Source organism: Micromonas pusilla (genome assembly GCF_000151265.4).
Source record: "Micromonas pusilla CCMP1545 genomic scaffold MICPUCscaffold_3, whole genome shotgun sequence".
Classification (NCBI taxonomy): Eukaryota; Viridiplantae; Chlorophyta; class Mamiellophyceae; order Mamiellales; family Mamiellaceae; genus Micromonas; species Micromonas pusilla.
The window spans coordinates 827,260-843,517 of NW_003315884.1; the positions used below are offsets into that span (position 1 = coordinate 827,260).

Genomic DNA, 16,258 nt, shown 5'->3' on the forward strand with positions numbered 1-16,258 from the left:
TCGCGCGGCGTTGACCTTTTGAGATGTACTCGTACTCTATGTGTATTTAGTTAACGTGCGATGTACGCTTCAGGCAGCGCCGGCTGCCGGCCGGACGCACATCGAGGCTTTCGATCTCGCGCAGCGGCGTTCGCGACTCCCGAGGAATGAATCGCCGCCAGTCGCGAGACGCGCGTCGGCGGCGCTCCGCATGGCGACGCCACCCTTCGCGGCCGCGCTCGCGGCGCTGGCGTCGCCTCACTCCACCCCGGAGACACGCGCGGACGCGGAGCGCGTCGTCACCGCGGCGACGGAGGACCCCGGCGTCGTCCTCGCGCTCGCCGCCGCGCTCGCCGCCGCCGAGGCGAGTCCCGCGGAGCGGCACCTCGCGGCGGTGCTCCTGTCCACCGCGGCGGGGAAGCACTGGCGCGCGCTGGACGAGGACGCGCGATCGCGCGTGCGTCGCGGCGTCCTCGCCGCGCTCGCGTCGACGGAGAGCCCCGCAGAGCTCAGAGCGCTCGCGCACGCCGCGGACGTCGTCGCGCAGGCGTCCGCGGGCGGCTGGACCGAACTCCTCCCCGCGCTCGCGGACGCGTCGTCGTCCGCGGTGGACGCGCACCGCGAGGCGACGATCGTCCTCCTGGGGAACCTCGTCGAGAGCATGGGCGCGCATCTGCACGAGCATCACGCCGCGCTGGCGTCGAGGTTCGCGCGCGCGGCGAGCGGAGATCCGTGCCGCCGCGTGCGAGACGCCGCCGTCGCCGCGTGCGCGCAGCTGGCGACCGCGCTGACGGAGCGAGGGGACTTTCCGCTCCTCGCGTCCATCGCGCCGTCGATCGTGGCGTGCTTGATCGACGCCGCGAGGAACCAGGTCGCGGCGAAGGACGACGACGCGCTCGCGGCGGCGTTGAACGCGCTCGCGTCGGTCACGTCGTCGTGCTCCGTCGACGCGATTTTCGGCGACGACGCCGCGTTGGCGACGCCGGCGGCGGAGATCGCGCTCGCGGTCGCCGCGGACGCGACGCGGCGCGACGGCGCCGCGAGAGGCCCCGCGTTCGAGGTCCTGAGCGCGCTCGCGATGAAACACGGGGAGCTGATCGATCGGACGGACGGAGCCGGAGCCGGTGCCGGATCGATCGCCGCGCGGATCCTCGCGTTTCTCGTCGCCGACGCCGGCTCCGCGGACGCGCGCGCGACGCTCAGACAGTTCGCGCTGCATCTCCCCCCGGCGACGGTGCTTCCGGTCGTCGTGGCGCCGCTTCTCGCCGCGAGCGACTCCGGCGCGGTCCCGACGCCCGGGCAACTCGCCGCGCTGGCGGCGGCGGCGGAGGGGTGCGCGTGCGACGTCGCCGAGGACGACGTCATGCCGCGCGCGTTGGACGCGCTGAGCGCAGGAATGACGTCCGGGGACGCGCGCACGATGACCGCCGCGGCGGAGGCGTTCGCGGAGATGGCCGAGCACGCCGGGCACGCGATGACGTCGTTGCACGAGACGCGCGTGGGAGCGCTGTTCGTCGACGCGATCCGCCGCGCGGTCGCCGCGGAGAGCGCGAGCGCGTCGGAGGGCGGCGGCGGCGGCGGCGGCGGCGAGACGGAGGCGGAGGCGTTCGCGCGCGCGGCGCACGACGCCGCGGCGAGTCTGTGCGACAACTACTCGAACGAGGAGCTCGCGCCGTTTCTCGAGCCGCTCGTGAGCGCGCTCGTGACCGGCGCGACGAACGTCGGCGCGTGCGCGATGGCGAGAGCGCGGTGCCTCGCGTCGCTCGCGTGCGTCGCCCGAGCGGCGGCGTTTGATTTTGAGCCGTTCGCGCCCGGGACGTTGCGCGCGCTCGCGTCGCTCGCCGGCGCGGAGGCTTCCGGCGGCGCGCCCGTGGACTCGCTGAAACGCCTCGCCGTCGTCGAGGGCGCCGCCGCGGTCAGAGCGAGAGCGCTCGCGGCGATGGCGACGATCGTCGCCGCGGTCGGCGAAGACGCCGCGCCCGCCGGCGCCGTCGACGCGTTGTTGGACGCCGCGACGAAGGGCGTCTCCGACCAGGGCGGCGACGACGCCTCGTCCACGATGCGCGAGTGCTCGCTTCGGTGCTTCGGGCGGCTCGCGGTGGTGTTGGAGGGGAGGCTATCGCCGTGGCTCCCCGGCGCGACGCGCGCGGCGGCGAACGCTCTGGTCGCGGCGAGAGCGAACGCGAGCGTCGGCGGCGGGAGGCACGGACGCGCCGCGGTCACGACGGGCGGCGTCACGGAAGCGCAAGCCGCTGCGGAGACGTTGGGCGCGTTCGTGAACTCGTGCGGCGCGAGCGTGGTGCCTTTGATGCCGTCGATTCTCTCCGCGCTCGCGTCCGCGGTCGAGCCGACGAACGCGGCAGCTTTGCGAACCGCGGCGGCGCGCGCGTTTGAGTTTTCGCTGCACCCGTTCGACGCCGAGGACCCGGAGGCGGGTCCGACGCGAGAGACCGTCGCCGCGGCGATGCCGTTCGCGCGCGACGCGCTCGCGCTTCTTTCGCGCGTCGTGACCGAGGAGGAGGAGCCCGAGGTGGCGCTCGCGGCGGCGACGTCGCTCGAGACCGTGATCGAGCGCGTCAAACGGTTGGCGGCGGTGTCCCCGGAGGCGGCGGCGGCGGCGACCGACGCCGCGACGGGCGCGCGGGCGGCGGCGCAGGCTGTTCTCGATGGCGCGACCGCGTGCCAGGCCGAGCTCGAGGAGGGCGGCGGAGGGGGGCACGAGGGAGGGGACGGCGAGGACACGGGGACGGTGTTCATGGATTTAGAAGACGAAGCGCGGCGGATCGTGAAGCTGTGCGAGAAATGAGGTATTTTGTAGAAGCTGTGCGAGAAATGATACAGATTTTGTTGTAGTTTCTCTCATCACAGTCTAAAAGATGGAGTCGTGTAGCTAGTCTAGACTAGTTTATATCGAGAAGATGACGTTGTTCCTCGTCAAATCGAACGTGTTCCCTCTCGACACCTCCAAGGGCACCGCCATGTTCGTCGCCTTCGCCGGGGACTTACACCGCACGATGTTCTCCGCGTGGTATTCCGCGGGTATCGGCCCCGTCGTGCCAAATTTACACCACACCGGCTCGTCCACGGTGAACCCAGCGCCGAACACGTTGACGACCGTGCCGCCGCCGCTCGTGCCCGCGGGCGGGGACAGCGACAGCACGAGCGCCTCCGCGAGAGGCTCGAAGTACGTCTGCGACCCGGTGAAGTCCTCCCCGGCGTTCGTGGACGTGTCCACGGACAACGAACGTCCGACGGCGGCGTCGGAAAACGTCGGCGTCTCGCATCGCAAAACCGCGCTCGACACGGCGCTCGCGCCGACGGTGTACGCGCCGACGCCGCCGAAGCGGCACGACAGCGCGTCTTTCCCCTTCATCGCGTCGGACCCGGAGCCGAGGAAAATCCCGCCGCCGCTGCCCGGCTGCGCGGTGTTCCCGTGGCCGTACCCCCACTGCTGGTTCGACGCGATAAAGTTCGCGCCCGCGACGGTGACGAGCGTCCCGCCGGACGCGAGCCCTGTGGGCGGGAACAAAACCTCTGGCTCGTGCGCAGCCTGGAACTCGAACACGACGCCGAACGTCGTGAAGTTCCCCGGGCCCGCGGATACTTCCACGGAGACGAACCCGACCGCGTGCGGCGGCGAGCGGCACGTCGCCGTCGTCGCGGTGACTTCCTCGCCGAGCGCGTTGGACGCGAGCACGGGGAAGAAACCGAACCGGCACGTGAAGGTCGGCTTGGCGTTGAGGTCCACCGCGGGGACGAAGTTCTTCCCGTGCACGATCACGGAGGTGCCGCCGACGCTCGGGCCGTAATTCGGCTGAAGCCCGTACACCTCGATCCGCGCGCCGTACGTGAACGTCAGAGGACCGAACGCGTGGGAAATCTCCGGGGAAAAGTCGCGCCCGTTCACGGCGACGCCGAGGCGGGGGAGATATCCGTCCCGCGACGGCGCGTGCGCGGGGGAGACGCACTCCAGGTGATTCACGCTCATTAACCCGGAGGAAACGACGACGGTGGAGCCGAACGAACACTTCAGCTGCGCGCCCGTGTCCCTGACGTCGCTCCCGGTGAGCTTCGCCGCGGTCCCGCCCTCTTCCGTGCCCCACGCCGGTTCGCTCTGCAGCGCCCGCGGCGTGCGGTGAAAGGCGATCAGCACGCCGTCCGCGCTCCACGCGTTCGGGTCTCTGACCGCGGCGTGCGACGACGCCACCTCCACAGGCGCTTGCGTGTCGTAGTTGTGATCCCCCGTCGCCTCGAGTCGCATGAGCGCGGAGGAGATCACGACGCCCGCGGCGTTCGGCCCGGGCGCGGCGAACTCGCCGAAACGCGCGGCGGTTTCCCCGAGGACGAACCCGCCGCCGACGAGGTCGAGCACGCTCCCGCCGCCGTTGGGTTCGCAAATTCGCGGGAACACCGCGCGCACGACCGCGGTTGGTCGGTGCTCGAGCTGCGGCCACGAACCGATCAGCGCGTGAGGCTCCGAGCCCGCGGTGTTGACGCCGCGGTGCGCCCACGGCGACGGCGGCTGCGGGACGGAAAACCCCGCGCCCGGATTGGGCAGCGACGTCAGAGACGCCTCGTTCGAGCGCGTGCCGTTGACGCCGCCGCGTCGAAGAACCGGGCGCGTCGCGCGCGCGTCCGCGGGCGACGCGAGCGCGTCCTCGCCGCTCGCGAGCTCGAGATCCGTGGGAAGGAACCCGAGGTCCGCGAAGAGCGTGACCGTCGCGCCGCCCGCGGCGGCGACGACGGGAGGGCTCGCGTCGCGCGAGACGAACGGCTGATGGTACGTCCACCGTTCGGACGCGACGTGCGAATAGTCGGACATCGCTCGCCCGATCGCGACGTCGACGACGCGGTGCGCGTGCGCGGGCGCGATCGTCTCCGCGTGCCCCGAGCCCGCGCCGGAGCGCAGCGCGATCGGGCCGAACGTCCCGATCCGCGCGGCGACGTCGTCCGACCCTGACCGCGGCTTGAGGTTTCTCCCCGACAGAGACACGACGACGCCGCCGGTGACGACGCCGCTCGACGGCGCGATGTCGGTGAGCACCGGCGCCGCGGTCACGGACACGGGCGCGGACGACGCCGTCGCGGACGTCGCCCCCAGCGCGGGCGTCGACCCGGCGAGACCCACGGACAGCGCGTGCACGCCCTCGGGCACCGAACCGGGGGCCTCGCACGCCGCCAGCGCCGACGACGTCACCGCCGCCGCGGAGGACGCGGGGGCGTACCCGCTCACGCTGTTCCCGACCCGCGGCCCAGTCGCGAACACGCAGAGGAATCCGCCGCCCGGGGCGTCGTCCACTCGGAAGTCCGCGCCGACGATGGTGATCACCGCGCCGCCGCCGACGTGCGTCAGCTCCGGGCTCCACCCGGTCGCCGTCGGCGGCCGCGCGAACTCAAAGCCGACGCCCGCGAACGGCGCGTCTCGCCCGCCGTCGCCGACGTACAGACCGGTCACGCCGCCGCCGGGGCTGTCGATCACGATGGGATAAAATCCTTGCATGAACGGGTCCGCCACGGGCGCGCAGATCGTGCCGTTGACGCCGGTGACGCCGATCGTTTTCCCGCGCGCGGAGGACCCGCCAAACGCGCACGCGTCCAACGACGCCGCCGTCGCGGCGGACGCGTACGGCGTCGCGAACAGGACGTCCACGCCGCCGTCGCCGCCGTGCAGACCGGTCATCCCCGGGTACGACGCCGGCGGCATCGCCGCGGAGACGATCGCGGTCGCGGTGAACTCAAACTCGTTCACGGGCACGTGCGTCGTGATCGTCGTCGTGACGTACGCCGGCGGGGACCCGGCGGGGACGACGGCGGAGGCGTCGATCACACTCCGCGTCGCATTCGTCGGCGGGTTCACCGTCCAGTCCTTGCCGTTGCCGGAGAGCTGGACGTTGACGACGCCGCGCGATGTCGCGGGGGTGAGGCACCGAACCGCCGTCGTCGCGTTGCTGAGGTGCTGCGCCGCGATGGGGCCGATCGTCCCGATTTTACAAGACACCGAGAAGCCCGCGCCGGACGCCGCGGCGCCGACGACGGTGATCATCGACCCGCCGTGCGTCGGTCCGCGCGCGGGGGAAACCTCGCGCACGGCGAGCGCCGGCGCGCTCGAGAACGTCGGCGTCGCGATCCCTGCGGAGGACGACGCCGCCGCCGCCGCCGCTTCCGTCGCGGTCCCCCCCGCGATGGCCAGCGCGGCCACCGCCGCCGTCGCCTTCGGCGCCTCGACGCGCGCCACCGCGGAGGACACCGCGCGCGCTTCCACGGCGACGTCCCCGAAGAGCACCCACGCGTCGTCGACGTCGCCGCCGCCGGCGGCGCCGCGTCGCAGATTACGCCCGGTCACGTAAACGACGGACCCGCCGCCGTGCGCGCCGATCGGTGGGTCGATCGCGTCCACCCGCGGCGGGGAGAAAACCACGACGCCGAGCGCCTCGCCGACGACGGCGCGCGAAAGCGCTTGCTCGCTCGCCGCCGCCGCGGGCGCCGCGATCGCGACGAACCCCTGCGGCGTGATCGCGCCCGTGGACAGCGACCCGCTCGGGCACGCGACGTACCCAAATCTCGAAACGTTCGACGCCGGCGCGGGAGACGGCGCGCGGACGCCGCCGGCGACGGAGACGATCGCGAGCTCGGCGCGCGTGTCCACCGTCACGACGCCGCCGCCGCACGGGGCGGCGACGCCGTCGCGCGCGAACCCGGCGCCGATGATCGTCACCGACGCGCCGCCCACGGCCGCGGCGGACACCGCGGACGGCATCACCGCCGTGACCGCGGTCGGGGGCGCGATCGCGGTCCAATAGATCGTCTTGTCGACGACGTCCACCGCGGCGTCGCGAGACGCCTCGACGTGGAAGCCGTAGATGTTTTGCGCGATGATCATCGCCTCGTCAAACTCGCCTCGTTTCGCGCTCTCCACGAGTCCGCGGAAGTAGCTCCACTCGTCCGCGGTCGCGTTCGGGGCGTTGACGTCGACGATCTCCGGGATCGTCTCCGGTAACGTCGCCGCGCGGGTGTAATCGCGGCGGTTGAAGGACACCTCGACCGGATACCCGCGCGGCGTCAACGCGGGGACGTCGCAGGACAACTCCCCGGCGGAGCTCACCACCGCGCGCAGCGGGCCGACGCTCCCGACGCGACACGACGCGGATCCGGTATCGAGAAACCCTCTGCCGGTTATGACGATCGTGTGCGCGCCTCCGGACGCGCCCGGTGAGGAAGGTCCGGTCGACGGCGACATCGAGCTGATGTCCGCGCCGGGGAGGACGCCGATCGATAGCGTCGCGCCGCCGGCGGTCGCCACCGCCGCCGCCGACGACGATGACGACGCGACGTGCACGGTCAGGCTCAACGACGCGGCGCCGGGTGGCATAGACGGCGCCTCGAGCGAGGCGACAGCGGAGGACACCGCGCGAATGTCCGCGCCGTACGCGGAAACGCCGGCGCCGGCGCCTTGAGACGACGAGAACGCCGCGGCGACGACGTGCGACGCCGCGCGTCTCAGGTTTTTCCCGGAAAGAAAGAGAACGCCGCCGCCTGCGGAGGGCGTCGTCGCGGGAGACAGCGTCCCCGCCACCGGCGCGGCCGCGATCTCGATCTGCGCGAACGGAGTCTCGCCGCCGTTGACGCCGTCGACGTCTAGGGATATCGGCACGAAGCCGCCCTCCGGTCGCGCGGGGACGGACAGCGTGCGAACGCCCTCGCCGTCGCCGCTCAATTTCGCGCGCGTCGGATCCGCGCCGAAGAGTACCGACGAAGAAGCCGGGTCCGCGGTGAACGGCGTCCACACCTCCGCGTCGCCGCCGTACGCCGCGAGCGCGGTCGCGCGCAGTAACACCGCGGCGACGCTCGCCTCGCTTTCGGCGTGGACCGAGAACGAAACCCCTGACCGTTCCGCGCGATGCACGGACGTCGCGACCAACCCTGGGTGCGCTGCGGCGGCGACGTCGACGTCCCCGGCGCCCTTTCCGGGGGTGACGCACTCCACGCCGCCGCCGCTCGTCAGCCTCGCCGCGATCGGCCCGGAGCTCCCGAACCAGCACGCGATCGCTTGCGCGGCGGCGCCCTCGCCGGTGATCGGCGGCGAGACGACGAGCGTCGCGCGAACGCCGCCGCCGGAGACGCCCCTCGTCGGCGTGATTTTCGTCGCGACGCGAGGCGCCGCGAGCGCGAGCGCGAGCGTCGCCGTCGGCGCCGCCGTCGCGTCGCTCGCGTTCGACGTCCCGGACACCGCGCCCATCGACGTCAGCGTGATCGCGACCGTCGAGGACAGCTCGCGCGCGTCCAGCCGCCCGGGAGCTTCCAGGAGCAGCATCGTGGACGACACCGCGATCGCGGCGACGCTTCGAGCGTCGAACATCACGCGCGCCGCCGCGTGCAAATCGTCGCCGAGGATGCGCACGACGCCACCCGCGGCGGACGACACCGACGCCGGCATCACCGCGCGCGTCGTCGCGACGGGCTGCCGAGACACCACGAGCGCGTCGCCGCGGACGTGATCCGCGTGGGATAACGCGACGGCGACGAACCCGCCGACGCCAGGGGGCACCGCGCACGCGAAGACGCCCGCGGAAGCGAACGACGCCGCGCGCGTCTCCGCGCCGACGACGCACTTCGCGTCTTCGCCCTCGCCCTCGCTCGGGAGCAGGCCCCACCCGATGAGACGCGCGGTCGCGTCCGCGGCGGTCGCGGCGTCGCCGCTCCAGTCCGCGTCGATGACGACGCCGCTGGAGCGGAACGCGAACGTCGGGTCGACGCTCGCGCGAGCCGACCGCGGCGCGGCCACGCACGCGCGCGCGTGCACGCGCACCGGCGCAGCCGCCCCCGGCGCGTGCGCGGGGGTGAGGCATTCCAGGCTGCTCGACGTCCCCGTCTCGCTCGTCCGCGTCGCGATCGGACCGATCGAGCCGACGGAGCACGCGGACGCAGACGAAGACGACGCGCTCGCCCGGTTCGGGAGTTTTCCGCCGACGGCGCGCGACTGCACGCTCTCGACGACGCCGCCGGCGACGAGCCGCACGACGGTTCCGCCGCCGACGCCGCCGCGCGACGGCGACGACGACCTGATCCACGGCGTCGGCGATGTCGTCCACGCCACGGACGCGGATTCCGACGACGTCGCGCTCACGCCGGGGATGGTCACGGACAACGCAAGGTCTCGCGTCCCGAATCCGTTCACGATCCCCGGGGACTCGCACCGCGCGACCGCGGAGGATACGAGATGCGACGCCGCGTGCGCGGCGTCCGCGCCCGCGCCGAAAGCGCACCGAGCGCCGCCATCGACGAGGTCGGCGCCGGTCACGAAGACGACCACGCCGCCGTCGCCGCCGCCGCCGTCGGGCGACACGGAGAACACTCGCGGGGGTAACACCACCTCCACCAGCGCCGCCGCCGTCGCGAACGACGCCGCGGGAACGCCCGCGACGTCGACCACGTTGATCGCCGCGAACGCGTTCGCGCCGAAGCCGCTCGAAAACGACCCCGCGCCGCAACGCGTCGCCGTCGACGACGACGCGACGTTCGACCCGCACGAAGAACCCGAGAGCCACAACCCGTACACGTCCACCGGGATCACGCCGCTCGTGGCTACCGACGCCGGAACGGTGGAGTCGCCGAACACCACGGGCGCGCGCGCGTACGTCACGTTCGCGCTTCTCGCCGGCTCCCACCACGCGCCGTCGACGACGCCGACGAACAGCGTCGTCGAATCCGGCGCCTTCGCGGGGGCGACGCAGTGAAACTCTGCGCCGTTCGCGAACGACGGCGCGATCGGACCCACCGCGCCGAATCGACACGCGGCGTCTCGCCTAGAAACGCCGAGGTTCCCGCGCACGACGACCACGACGCCGCCGTCGTCGCTCAAAACGCTCGGCGCGAACGACGCCACGCTCATCGCCGCCGTGTACGCGAACGACGCGCCGCTCACCGCGTCGTTGACGTCGATAGGACCAACGCTCACTCCGTACGGAGCCTCGAACACGACCACGGCAGAGGACACGAACGACGCCACGGGCACGGACACGCCGCCGAGGACGATGAAGCGCCCCAAGTCGCTCCCGTGCACGAGCACCCGAGACCCGCCGTTTTTGAACGCCGTCGACGGCGCCAGCGCGACGACGCGAGGCGCCGCGTCGTCCTCTGCGGCGTCGATGCCGCTCGGTGCGGCGCTGTCGTCCACGTACTCGATGACGTCGCTCGAGCGCTCGTAGAATCCGCCGCTCGCGGCGATGCCGACGTCGACGAGGCCGGCGTCACGCGACGGCGTCACGCACTCCACGGCGTCCACGTCCACGACTCGCGCGGTGATCGGTTTCACCGTTCCGAACGCGCACGTCACTCGCCCGTGCGAACCGAACGACCCGCGCAAGGTCACGACGTCGCCGCCTTCCCAATCCACGCTCGTCGGCGTGAACGATTCAAGCACCACGCGAGGGACGTACGTGAACGCGACGTCGTCGTAAATCGTCGTCAGCCCGTTCGCGTGCGGTGGAAGCTCGACGAACGCCACGGCGGTGGACACCGCGTGCGCTCCAACGATTGCGTCGCCGACGTTCACGAACGGCGACACCAAGAGGTTCGCGCCGTGAACTTCGACGAGCGACCCGCCCGTGGACGCGCCGACAGACGGAGAGACAGACGACGATGACGAAACCGCGACTGGCGCAGACGCGACGGAGTCGCTTACGTCCACGCCATCGCCCAAGGACGCGAGCGCGATCGTCGTCTCGCCGCCCGCGTTCCCAAACTCGGTCCCGACGCCGACGCGGACGACGACGTCGCTCGACGGCGCGAGCGCAGGCGCGGTGCACGCGACGACGCGGGCGGTGACGAACTTCGCGCGTATCGGCGCGATCGTGCCAATCGCGCACGCGAGCCATCGCGCGTTCAGGTGCCCCGTCGTCGCGACGTTCAGCATGGCGCCGCCGCCAGAGCGCGGCGGCGACGACGCCGCGTCGACGTCGATTGAAGTCACCGATTCGATCGCGCGGTACTCGTAAATCAGCTCCGCCGCGCTCGTCGCGTGCTCCCCGTCGGTCAAACGCAGACCCGCGTCCGAGGCGCCACCGTGTTCGCTCGCCGGGGTCTCGCATCGAATCAAGACGCTCGATACGAACTCCGCCGCGCCGCCGACGCCATCGAGCGCGCACCCCGTGTGCGCGCTCGCGTGTCGCGTCACGATCGTCGCCATGGACCCGCCGCCGGCGTACCCGGACCGAGGGTACACCCCCAGCGTCTGCGCGGGGGTTCGGAACTCGAACACCACGTCGATCGATCCGTCGTCGAGCTTCAGCCCGCCAAACCCGACGGCCACGAACCCGGTCGCGTCGCCGCCGGACACGGCGCACGACGCCTCGCCGGCTCGAGGCACCGTCGCCGCAAACGCGCGCGAGCCTACGACGCAGTCGAACGTCCCGTCGAGCGGTATGCTCGCGCCGAAGAGCGAGATCACGCGCGCCGTGGACGACTCCCCCGACGTCGGCAACGCAGACCGCACCGCCAGCGCGGATTCGTACGCGTAACGCACCCGATCGTTCGAGGCGTACCCGGACGTTCGCAAACCAACAGACGCGAGCACTGACCCGGAGTCTCTCGCGGGCGTGACGCACTCGACGCCGATGGTCAAGTTCAGACCAGTCGCGTCGTTATCCCTCGCCGTCAGCGGACCGATAGACCCGAGCTTGCACGCCGTGGGTTCGATGTGCGCGAATCCAGTTCCATAAATCGTCACGACGTAGCCGCCCATGATCGGACCGCTCCTCGGGGACACGGACGTCACTCTCATCGTCGGGAGGTAGTTCACGACGATATCCGACGCGCTCCTTATTCCGCCGGTGATGACGCCCGCTTCAAAGCGCACTAAACCCGGCGCACCAGGGAGCGTTTCGCACATCAGGAGCGCCGTGGACACGAACGCCGCGGGGGACGCGGCGTCGTCGAAGAAACACGCCGGGCGCGCATCGATGAAGTTCTCACCGCGCACGACCGCGATGGCGCCGCCTTCGTCGAAGCCATTCTTCGGCGATGCCGACGTCACGCGCGGCGTATCGAGATACGCGATGGCATTGCCTGGAAGCGTACTCGCCCCCGCGACGCCGACGGCCAAGAAGCCGCTCGCGCTGGGAGGCAACGCGCAATCTGTCGTCTGCACGCCATCAAAGAGACACGCCAGCCTGTACCCGAGGTTGTGTAACCCCCATCCGAAGGCGGTTACTTTCGTGGACGCTACACCAATCGAAGGCATGGTCGCGCCGACGTGCGCGCCCTTGATGTGCGTGAACTCAAGCCCGCTGCTCGAGTGGTACGCCCCAGATAAATAAAGCATAACCGGTGAAGTCCCAGGGTATCTCGCCGGGGTGATCATCTCCACCTTCGTCTTCGATATCCACCGCGTGGAGATCGACCCTATCGTCCCGACGCGCACGCTGAAGATGTCGCCGTCCGAGAGCGCGGTGCCCGATGCCGTCACGACGTCGCCGCCGGACGCCGACCCTCGCGTCACGTCCATCCGCGACAACGTCGCCTCTCTGGTGAACATCACCGTCGCGGACAAGAGCTCCGCCTCCGTCTCCGCCGCGGCGAACTCCGTCGCGACGGAAACAGCGGCGCCGCCATCGACGGTGACGGCTTCGACGCCGTGTGCGTGCGGTGGTAGTTCGCACATCACGAGCGCGGACGACACAAAGTGCGATCGCGACGTTGACCCGTCCACGACGCAGCCGTTCGCGCGCGGGGAGAAATGCGCCCCGAGCACCGCCACGGGCGCGAACGACCCCGAGGCGCGAACATGCCGCGGCGATACCGAGCTCACGACGCCTGGAACACTGTTTTCGACGTCCTCGTCCTCCTCTACCAGCATCGCGTCCTCGTACACGTGCGTCAGCGTCGCCGCAGCCGCGCGCTCGCTCGCGCTCGACGCCACCCACAACGGCACCGAAGTTCCGCTCGCGCCGCCGCCCGCCGGGGACGCGCACGACGCCGTCGCCACCCCGCCGGCGCCGCCGGCCACGTTCGCGGTCACGTCGATCGTGCCGAACCTGCACGTCACGGACGCGCCCCAGCCTCTCTCGAAGTACGAGCCCGCGTCCGCCGCCCACGTGATCTGGACCACCGCGCCGCCGCTCGTCGCGCCCGTCGTCGCGGTCGCGTTCAGAGCGCCGCCTCCGGTTGGCGCGATTCGAGCCTCCGACGGCACGGACCAAGACGCGAACGGCTTCGCGCCGACGCCTCCGACGCCCCCAGGTATCGTCCCCACGTTTACCTCGTGCACCCCGGGCGGCAGCGCGGGCATCTCGCACCGCATCACCGCGGAGGATATCCACCGCGACGGCGCCGACGAGGCATCCGCCAGCTGCGCGCCGTCTCGCACGACGACGGCGCGTTCTTCGCCGTCGGACGCGTCGGCGCCGCCGCCGCCGGCTTGGAAGAAGACGCACGTCGCGTCCGGGGTGAACCCGCCGCCGCCGCCGATGCCTCTCCTCGACGTCGCGATGATGAACGCTCCGCCCACCGCGCTGCCTCCGGACGGTTGCACGCCGTGCAGCCGCGCCGGGTCGCGGTATAAATAAAAGATCGAGTCGTCCGCTTTCGCTCGCGTGAAGTCCTCGCCGTTCATGCTCACGGCCACATGCACGAACCCGGCGCCGAGGACGCTCGGCGGCGCGATGCATCGCATCGTCGAGCTGTCTGTCACGTTGCTCGGGACGGCGTACCCGCCGAACGCGCACGCGGTCTTCGCGTGCGGGCTCGACCCTGGGACGTAATCGCGCCCGTGCACCGTCACGAGCGTGCTCGAGGCGGACAACGACCCGGCGACGGGGGCGATCATGTCGACCCCGCCTCTCGTTTGTGTCGGCAGGGTCAGGGCTATGACTAAGAATAGGAGTCTAAGCGCCGTATCGGCGTGGAGCCTCATGTTCTAAGCCGGCCCCGACCCCACTAAGCGCGGACGCGCGCTGTGTAAAAAACCCGCGCCCCCGCCCCGCTGGTCTTGAACAAGTCGAAGAACCAGCGATTTCGGGGCGCGGTCGGAGCGCGACGCGGCCTACGAGCCGCGCGATCGAACCCGGACTACCTCCGGACGTTCGACCGCGACGGTCTCGAGCTAAACTAAGGCGCGCGCTCCAGAGGCTAGTCCTCGTGAAGTGACGCCCTCCCGCCCGCGTCTTCCAATTTAACGGCTTCAACGACGCGAAAATAAAAACCCGCGGCCTCTTCAGGGTGATCCGAAAAAAAAGTTAGTCGTTCAGTTGAAAGGGGAAGCGATCAAATGTTGAAACCGAGCTGAGGGTGAAAAACGAACGCACCTCGGCATTTGAAAAAAAATGTTTCTTCCGCCACTTCTTCGCGCGCGGCGACCAGATCGAGCACGTTAAGGTCGTCGTCATGGCCGAAGATACGGCCGCGCCGACGCCGGCGAAGAGCACCGCGCCGGACATCAGCGGGATGTACTCCCTGAAGGTCGACAACATCGCGTACAGGGTCGACGTGGGGAGGGTCCGCGAGATGTTCGCCGCGCACGGGGAGATCGGAGACGTGTACATGCCTCGCGATCGCACCACTGGGAACAGCCGCGGGTTCGCGTTCGTGCGCTTCATTGACAAGAACGAAGCAGAGGTTAGTAACGACGCGAGTGAAGTAGTGCTCGTGACCTGACGTGGACGCCCGAACCGCGAGCAGAGCGACCGATCCCGCGCAGATTTCGTCCGTCTTCGAATCAACCCTCGTTCAATCGCCGATCACCGATCGATCCAGACCCACGAGAGCGCCACAACACGAGACTTCTGTTTCATCAGCCGTTCACTGTTCACGTCAGCGACGCGTTCGATCTTCACTCGGCGCGCTCACAGAGATCACAGATCGATCACCGCTTCAGAGGAACCGACGAAAGCCGAATCGATCGTCGCGTCGGTCGCGTCGTCTCCAGAGGCGGTTTACTTCTCGTTCCTGACAGATTCTGATTCTGATTCGACGATTCCCCCCGCGCTCGCCCACTTGACTTCGTTCCCGCAGGACGCGATCAAGGCGATGAACGAAAAAGAGATCGAAGGCAGAGCCATACGCGTCGCTTTCGCGGAGGAGCCGAGGGCGGCGAACCCGCGCGAGCGATACTTGCCCGGCGGCGACAGGGCGCACGAACACAAAGATTACATGCGACCGGCGCCCCGGGGGCCGCCGCCGAGGTATGAGCGCGGCAGGGACGACTACGACCGCGGACGAGGACCGGACCGCGGCGGATGGCATAACGATCGGAGGGACGACCGCCCGTACCGACGAAGCCCCTCGAGGGATCGCCGAGATTCGTACAGAGACGATCGGAGAGACTACTACGAACGCGACAGATATTCGGGATATTCCCGCGGTCCGCCGCCGCCGAGTTATGACCGCGGGAGGTACGACGACCGCGATCGGAGGGATTACTACGACCGAGGGAGAGACCGGTCGAGGGATAGGCGCTGAGGGCGAGGAGAGAAGCCGCGTGTGACCTTAACTTGTTGAAATACACGATACGCACCGTGCAAACCAATTTCGACCTACGCGTGCTCTTTCCAGTCTAGTGTCCGTGTAAAATCCGTCGGCTGCACATGCTTTTCTCGTGCCCCCCGTTTCTAGTCCTGCGCTTTCGCACCGCACGAAGCACGACCGCGGTCGCATCGACCACCGGTCTTCGCGCGATTCCCGCGACGTCCTTCGCGTCGACCGCGCATCGCGTCTTCGATCGCATCCGTCGTCCCGCGCCCGGCGTCTGGTCGCATCGGCGTTCGTTGCCAAAAAGGGGAATTTACGCTTCCTAATCCGCCACGATGCCCGCGGCGGCGTTCGACCCGGTCGCGAAGAACAGAATATGGAAGGAGTTCTGCGACAGAGAGACGGCGACTATCAAACTGAACACACACTTCTCCGTGTCCGATCCGTCGAAGCTGGACGTCTTCCCCGAGAAGCCGAACAACATGGTCCCGGAGTTGTCGTTGGATCAAGCGGAGATGGACGAGGCGAACGACAAACTTCGAGAGCTGTGCACGGTCCGCGACGCGTTTAAACCGCCGCAGGAGAAGTACGACCTCCCGATGACGTCGTCGCAGGAGATCGGGTGGGCGACGCGGATGTTGATGCCGCGCAACCCGATGTTCCACAAGCCGAGGAACTCGTGCGACATCACGCGGTACGCGGATGCGTACTACGCGGATAAAGGAGTGACCCCTTTCACGCAAGTCGGTCCCAAGTTCGCGGACCCCAACCAGGGGTTGTGACGTGCCGTAGGAGGACGATACTGTATGATAGTCTA

General features: G+C 70.0%; 5 protein-coding genes across 5 annotated transcripts; 3 read left to right on the forward strand and 2 right to left on the reverse strand.

The window, feature by feature from the left end:
* Positions 1-190: 190 nt before the first annotated feature.
* MICPUCDRAFT_38745 (uncharacterized protein) lies at positions 191-2,785 on the forward strand (the record flags this gene model as incomplete). Its single annotated transcript, XM_003056784.1, has 1 exon — positions 191-2,785. The coding sequence occupies one exon, from the start codon at positions 191-193 to the stop codon at positions 2,783-2,785; it is 2,595 nt and encodes an 864-aa protein (XP_003056830.1).
* A 40-nt stretch (positions 2,786-2,825) lies between these two features.
* MICPUCDRAFT_62274 (uncharacterized protein) lies at positions 2,826-4,240 on the reverse strand (the record flags this gene model as incomplete). The annotated part of the gene is made up of 1 exon (XM_003057238.1): positions 2,826-4,240. The coding sequence occupies one exon, from the start codon at positions 4,238-4,240 to the stop codon at positions 2,885-2,887; it is 1,356 nt and encodes a 451-aa protein (XP_003057284.1). The 3' UTR covers positions 2,826-2,884.
* Positions 4,241-6,564: 2,324 nt separating this feature from the next.
* MICPUCDRAFT_62277 (uncharacterized protein) lies at positions 6,565-8,413 on the reverse strand (the record flags this gene model as incomplete). Its single annotated transcript, XM_003057239.1, has 1 exon — positions 6,565-8,413. A coding segment is annotated over one exon (1,849 nt), but the record flags the coding sequence as incomplete, so codon positions are not given.
* A 5,978-nt stretch (positions 8,414-14,391) lies between these two features.
* On the forward strand, positions 14,392-15,075 carry MICPUCDRAFT_9129 (uncharacterized protein; the record flags this gene model as incomplete). The annotated part of the gene is made up of 2 exons (XM_003056785.1): positions 14,392-14,589; positions 14,986-15,075. Coding segments are annotated over 2 exons (288 nt in total), but the record flags the coding sequence as incomplete, so codon positions are not given.
* A 701-nt stretch (positions 15,076-15,776) lies between these two features.
* MICPUCDRAFT_56282 (uncharacterized protein) lies at positions 15,777-16,223 on the forward strand (the record flags this gene model as incomplete). The annotated part of the gene is made up of 1 exon (XM_003056786.1): positions 15,777-16,223. One exon carries the CDS (start codon positions 15,777-15,779, stop codon positions 16,221-16,223), a length of 447 nt encoding a protein of 148 aa, XP_003056832.1.
* Positions 16,224-16,258: the final 35 nt, after the last annotated feature.